Source organism: Equus asinus, chromosome 24, assembly GCF_041296235.1.
Source record: "Equus asinus isolate D_3611 breed Donkey chromosome 24, EquAss-T2T_v2, whole genome shotgun sequence".
Lineage (NCBI taxonomy): Eukaryota > Metazoa > Chordata > Mammalia > Perissodactyla > Equidae > Equus > Equus asinus.
The window spans coordinates 68,119,760-68,126,404 of record NC_091813.1 but is presented as its reverse complement, the minus strand read 5'-3'; the positions used below and the strand labels follow the sequence as shown (position 1 = coordinate 68,126,404).

The following is a 6,645-nucleotide window of genomic DNA, read 5'->3' as shown; positions in this document are numbered from 1 at the left end:
CGGCCTCGGGCGCGAGGGCAGAAGCCGCGGAGTCGCCGGGCAGACTCTCCGCGCCCCTAGTCGTGCGTCCGCCCCGGGCGGGCCGGCGGAGGTGGGAACCGCGCGCGTAGGGGTCCGGCCCGCGCCGCCCGCAGCGCCCCCCACGGGCGGGCCCGGCACTCGGTGCCGCGACGAGTGGGCGGCGGGAAGCGGAGCCGGCGGCGAGCGCAGCGCGCGGCGCGGGGAGAGCGCGGCCGGGAGGAGGAGGAAGCGCGCGGGCAGGGCGGCCGCGGCGGCAGGGGCGGGTCCTGGAGGCTGGGCCGCCGCGTTCCGGGCCCGCCAGCCCGGGAGGGGCCGCCAGGTAGCTCGCCGAGGCGCCCGCCCCGCCCCGGCCGGCCGGAGCGCCCGCCCCCGGAGCGGCGCCCGCGAGCGCACGGGCAGGTCCGCCGCCGCCGCTCCCACCGCACCCTCTCCCGCGGCGGGCGGGCGGCGCGCGGCCACGGAGGCGCCGAGGAGGGGCGAGCGGCCGCCGGGCAGCGGCGTCCCCGCGGGCGAGAGGGCGCCCGAGAGGCGGCGGCGGCGCGGCGCGGAGGGCGGGACGCGCGATGGCAGCCGCGTAGCCCGGCGCGCGCGGAGCAGCCCCGAGCTGTGGCCGGCCCGGCGGCGCGGCGGCGCGGGGGCCATGAGCGGCGAGGCGGCCGAGGGCCTCACCTTCTCCGTGCCGCCCTGCGCCCACGCCGAGGGCGGCGGCAGCCGGCGGGGGGCGGCGGCCGAGGGCGAGGAGGGCGCGCGCCCGCCGCCGGCGCCGCCGGGCAGCTTCTGGAACGTGGAGAGCGCCGCCGCCCCGGTCCCCCCCTGCTGCGGCAGCGCCCCCCGGAGCCGGGGCAGCGGCGGCAGCGGCGGCGGCGGCCGGCGCCCCACGGTGGCCTATGTGATCAACGAGGCGAGCCAGGGGCCGCTGGCCGTGGCCGAGAGCGAGGCGCTGCAGAGCCTGCGGGAGGCGTGCGAGGCGGCGGGCGCCGCCCTGGAGACCCTGCACTTCGGGAAGCTGGACTTCGGGGAGACGGCGGTGCTGGACCGGTTCTACAACGCAGGTGCGTGTGCGGGTCGGGGCTGTCCGCGCGGGGGGCTGCTGCTCCGGGCGACGGCGCGCCGCGAGCGCCCGGTTCCCTGCTCCCTGCGCCCCGCTCCTGGCGGGACGCGGTGCTGCTCCCTGCTCCCGGCGCCCCGCTCCTGGGGGGACGCGGCGCTGCTCCCTGTTCCCGGCACCCCTCTTCTGGGGGGACGCGGTGCTGCTCCCGGCGCCCCGCTTCTGGGGGGACGCGGCGCTGCTCCCGGCACCCCTCTTTTGGGGGAACGCGGTGCTGCTCCCGGCGCCCCGCTTCTGGGGGGGACGCGGCGCTGCTCCCTGCACTCCGCTTCTGGGGGGGACGCGGCGCTGCTCCGTGCACCTGGGGCGGGGGGCGCCTTGCGGGGCCGAGCCTCAGGTGTCTGGGCGGGACCAGCGGCCGCCGCCGCCGCGGGGTGCTCCCTTAGAGAACTCAGCTCCTTGGCAGTGCGCGTCCTTGCCCCAATCTGCCCTTCTCCATCCAGTGTCGCGGCTTCTCTTCTATTGGGGTGGCCTGTGCTCACCTTCTGTACGTGCCTGTGACTGCTTTGGGGGACGTCTTGTTTTCTCGGTGTCGTTTCGGGGGTACAGAAACCATGACTGATGCCAAGGAGCCGGCTGCACACACAGTGTGTCTGCACGGATTTGCAGGTCATGTCAGGATCTTACCCACTCGTTTTGCCTTAAGTTCAGTGGTTTGAACTTCCCATCGCTTACCTGTTTGAACTTTCAAGTAGTTACTTCCAAAAGTAACCCACACAACTTGTGTGGCGTCTCTGTTAGGACTTTCGTGAAAGAACCAGGTCTGGTTTTTATTACTCCATGTCCCTTGATGTGCTGGAAAGGGTTTCACTTTGCTTTAGAGGCTGATATGCTATCTTAACAACTAAGACGGGATTGGCCATTGAAGTGATTGCTATCGTAAGCCGTGGAAAAAAATGTATCTTCTCAACCTGTCGCAGATTTCAGGGTGTCACTGCAGTTCTGGTGGCTGAAGCTGTTAGCAAATGTGAGGAATAGTAATATGTTCTTGAAATTAACCTTTAGCGCCCTGTGCAACCAATGTTGACAATATGTACGCGTTTATTTTTGTGTGGGCGGAAAATTTGATTTAATGGTGGTTTCTAACAATAAGGTTCTTGTATTTGCAATCACGTGAAAGATTTTGTGTTCCCACCTTGTGTTCCAGTTCTGTTTCCCTTCAGTCTCTTCAGCACACCTGAAGTAGGCTGATTTGTGTCAATTTTGGAGTTCAGCCAAAGCTGAATATTTTAAGAACAGGAAGAACTTCATGCTGAGCAAGCCAGACTAAATAAACTGCGACTTTCTGGTTTTGCTATTTTGTTACAGACTGGGTCTTCCTAACTGAGCATGAGTATCATATATTATGGCTTGGTTCTCTGAGTGGCTTGCTATAAAAATTACGTAAACATAACTTTTCTAAAAATTTACAGCACTCTTATTTTTGGATTATAATTTGGAAGAAGCTTCAAAGAACTGAAAGATACGTGAGGAAAACACCCAACCGAGTTCTGGGCCTATTTTTATTGCGCTGATAGATTGGGTATTTTTTATAGGGCTCTATAAAAAAAATCTTAAACGCTGAGCTATTTTGAAAGAAGGTTTCCCGGGAAGGCTCACGGAGAGCTTGTTCTCCAAGTGCTGTCTCTGGGGAAGGGAGAGAAAAAGATGAGAAGGGACCAGACATTTGGACTGGCTCTCGTTTAATCCTCCAGACAAGCCTGTGGTGGAAGGGCTTCCTCTCCTTCTCAGGAAACCAGGGGATCCACAGCCAGCCCTAGGCCCCGGGGTGGTGACTGGTCAGTGCAGGATTCCACTTCAGGTGCAGACCCTTAAAGCTCCCGCTTTGCCCTTCAGCTAGGCTGATTTACTCTCAGAGTCAGGGGAAGGTCTCTATCCTGGAATCATGTGACAGAGAGCTGGAGGGACTGTGTGAGCCAGTTGAGTGCAGTGTGGAAGCCTGCGGAGGACCATGCTCTCAGAATACCAGTGTTGCTGGGCCAGCCCTGTCCCATCCCACTGCTCGGTTCGGCCTGGGTGGGCTCCATTTAACCCTGAGTCAGTGGAATGGACTCAACCCTCTCTGAACCCTCTCATTCTGCCTGAAGATGTGGTGAAGGAAGATGTTATCAGTTTTGCCCAAACCCTTTGTTTTTCTAACCTGAGGGCTGCCCAGTTTGAAAGTAGTAAAACTTTTCTTCTGTTTTCCAAGACAGTGCCTGCTTCTCCTCCACCAGGCTTGGGCAGGTTTTTCTGTAGAGGGCCAGATGGTAAATATTTTAGACTCTTGATGAGGTCTCTCCCACGACTCAGCTTAGCCGTTGAAACTGGAGAGCAGCCGTTAACAGTCCCTAAACAGGTGATCGTTACTGTGTTCCAATTAAACTTCATTAATGCACACTGAAATTTGAATTTCATGTAATTCGCAAAATATTATTCTTTTTTTCTCTTTTTCCAACCATTTAAAAATGTAGAAACAATTCTTAGCTTGCAAGCCATGCAGAAACAGGCCTGGCAGGATTTTGGCCCCTGGGCCGTGCTAACCTTTGTTCCACATCCACTGCCTCCACTTGGAAGCTGAATCAGGATGATATTGGGGGGGACGAACACTCTCCCTCAGGTTCCGTCGGGGTTTCCATCCTGGCTCTGCTCTGAACCATGTAATCGGGAGCAAGGCCCTTCACCTCCTCCAGAGGCCCCCAAAACTGACCAGCGGTGGGAGTGGAGGGAGATTGAAGTAAATTTCTGAGATCCACAGCTTTACTCCTGTGAGTCTGCAACACTGAGGAAGGATGGTACGCTGGGGCAGAGCTTTCCAAGAATTTCAAGATCTGGATTCTGGCCCTGGTTCTCCAATTTGGAAAAGGTCATTTAAAATCTCAGAAAATAGTACAGAGTTGGAATAATTGTTTTCTGAGATTCCCTCCAACTTTCAGATTCTGTACTTTAAAATTACAACATTATTAATACAAAACGAGTCATTTCAGTCCTTCGGGGTGAGTGAACTGTGTGTGTATATCATGTTCCCAGCCTATAAGTTCAGAGTTGGTGAAGGGGCAGAATCAAGCCTGGCTGCAGCAGGGCCTCTGGGAGGGTCCACATGGAACGCCCTGGGCTCCCAGGAAACAGCCCCTAGAATCGACGGGGGGCAGAGAGGCTGGGTGGAGGAGCAGGTTCAGAGGTGACCCCTACACTCAGGCAGAGGGATAAGAAGGACCCCAACATATAAAAGAGAATGTTCGTGTTGGAATAGCTGCACTTACTGGAAGGGGTAAGGACTCAAAGCTGGTTACATTTTTACAGGCTTCCCTGTCTATGTGTCCTGGTGTCTCTTTAGAGGATAGATTGCGGCTAAAGGTTTTCAGGGATTTTCCCTGTTTGTTGTTTAACTGTAATCTAGTTCGTTCTCTGATACACGTCTCGTTCTCTTTTTCACTTCCGTTCTGAGTGGAGACTACTGTTCTGTCGCGGCTTTTATGAAAATTCTTTGTGTTTACATATACAAGAGCATCTCTCTCCCTAGCCCCCTGCCTGGTAGGCGGTCAGTTTCCATAAAGCTAAGAGGTGTCAGGGACGCAGAGGGACTCCCTCCAGGTAGACCCAAGGCGGAAGCGTCTCAGAAACCTTTTTTTAAGGAACATCAGTTCTGTGAAGTAGAGCGAGAACAGGCTCCATGAGTCCCCCGTTTTGCTTATGGGAATCCTGAACGGGAAGGAGGTTGCATTCATACGTTCAGGTTAAATGACTTAAGGTTGCTGCTTGGAACTGAAGCACACTTCTTACAACAGTGTCAGAGGTGGTGGCTAGCTTCTGGGAATAGCCTGTAAGAAGCTTGTTGACTCGGTGGACTTGAAGTGTGAAACCCTTTCGTCGTTTTAAACATTCGGGAAAATTATGTTCCTGAAACCTGAAACCGGGACTTTGAATGCACCTTTCTTTGCGGTAGAATCTTTTGCTTTTATCTAGCTTCTGGTAGCATCTTGGCCAGATGTAGGGGCTTCACTTTGGATTGGACGTGAGGAGAGGAGGCGCTGTGATGAGGTTGGAGGAAGGATTGGGAGGCTGGGCAGGGAGAGGGAGGATGCTGGGGAAGGAGGGAGCAGTGCCAGCAGGGGATCCGTTAACACCTGCTCCTCTTTCACCTTTCTTCCCCTCCAACCTTCTGTTTATGGCCTTGACTTCCCGCTGACGTGAGACCCAGGGACATTGCTCTGCTCAAGGCCAGGTTGCTCTCGGTGGGCACGGGATGAGGCCGGCATCTCCTTTCCCTGCTGCGAGGCACTGTGTCCATCCACCTGGGCGGTTCTCTTACCCAGGCTCCCAGCAGATCGCAATCTCTTACAGCCTCGCCCTGTAGCAACAGTGGCCAACAGGAAGGAAGCATACGCTTGTTGAAACCGTGAGAACTTAACTTTTACATTTTCATCTGTTACGTTCCCGCTTTGCTTGGGCTTGTGATGAAAGTCACCCAGTTAGGCCGTGTCACTGGAGAGGCACCTGAACTTTCTGGGCTGTGGTCCCCTTGCTTCAGCACAGCTCCTTAGGACGTCAGTCTTACTGACAACAAACCAAAACCAGCATCACCTTTGTCTCCTGTTTGTCCTGGGCTGAGAAGTTCTTGAAAGTCTTCCATGGGGCCACCCCGGGGCCGAGGGGTTAAGTGCGCGCGCTCCGCTTTGGCAGCCCAGGGTTTTACCGGTTCGGATCCCGGGCGCAGACATGGCACTGCTCATCAGGCCATGCTGAGGTGGCGTCCCACATGCCACAATTAGAAGGACCTGCGACTAGAGTGTATAACTAGGTACTGGGGGGATTTGGGGAGAAGGAGAAAAGAAGAAGAAGGTCTTCCAGCCCGCGTCTGCATTTTCTGCTAAGTCCAGCGAGGCTTTCCTCTGTGTGGTCTCAGACACGTTGAGGGAGTGGGTGAAGTCAGCGTTTCCTGAACAGTGGTTCCCACGAGCCGGTTTAAAACAATCAGAAGACCAACATGTTTGTCAACATTTTATTTTTACAAGTAAGGATAGTATAAAGAGAGAGGACTTGACAGCCAGCCGTCTACTGTCACACTGTCTCAAAAAGAAAAGATTTTTACAATAAATTAGGGCAGACATAACATTAGAATAAGGAGTAGCTCTTTGCATACAGTAAATGGGTGGAAGAACTCACTGTTTAGGACTCTCCCAGTTTCAGCGTGGACGAGTGGAAGCTCTATCCTGTGAGCGCCTCTGGTCTGCACCACTCGAGGCCCTCCCCTACCTTCGGTCGCTGCTTCCCGCGGGAAACAGGCCTCAGCAAAGTTAGCGAAAGAGCGAACACAGACAAGCTCGTAAGGAAAAGTCTAGTTAGGAAGAGATTTAAGAAATATCCCAGTGGTGCCCTGCGCGTGGTTTTCCTCTGGGCTTCTGCCCTCTTGCTGGCTCACCTCTCGGGCACCTGCTGCCCACCCGCTGTGAACCCAGAGCACTGTGCTTCCTCTTGCGCTCTGGGAGGCACAATTATAATTTTCCAGAAAAAGCTTTACTAGGAGATTGAAAAAA

At 56.0% G+C, this 6,645-nt stretch overlaps 1 protein-coding gene across 3 annotated transcripts in view; it reads left to right on the top strand.

The window, feature by feature from the left end:
• The first annotated feature begins 203 nt into the window (after window positions 1–203).
• The window catches only part of MAP3K5 (mitogen-activated protein kinase kinase kinase 5), a 179,574-nt gene continuing 173,132 nt past the window's right edge, over window positions 204–6,645 (top strand). Inside the window, exon 1 of one of the 3 annotated variants that reach the window (XM_070496531.1) lies at window positions 204–1,073. In XM_070496531.1, the coding sequence (XP_070352632.1) occupies window positions 662–1,073 (412 nt within the window). In that variant the 5' untranslated portion in view covers window positions 204–661. The remainder of the gene's footprint in view (window positions 1,074–6,645) is intronic. The other 2 variants (XM_014850604.3, XM_070496532.1) reach the window with 2 other exon arrangements.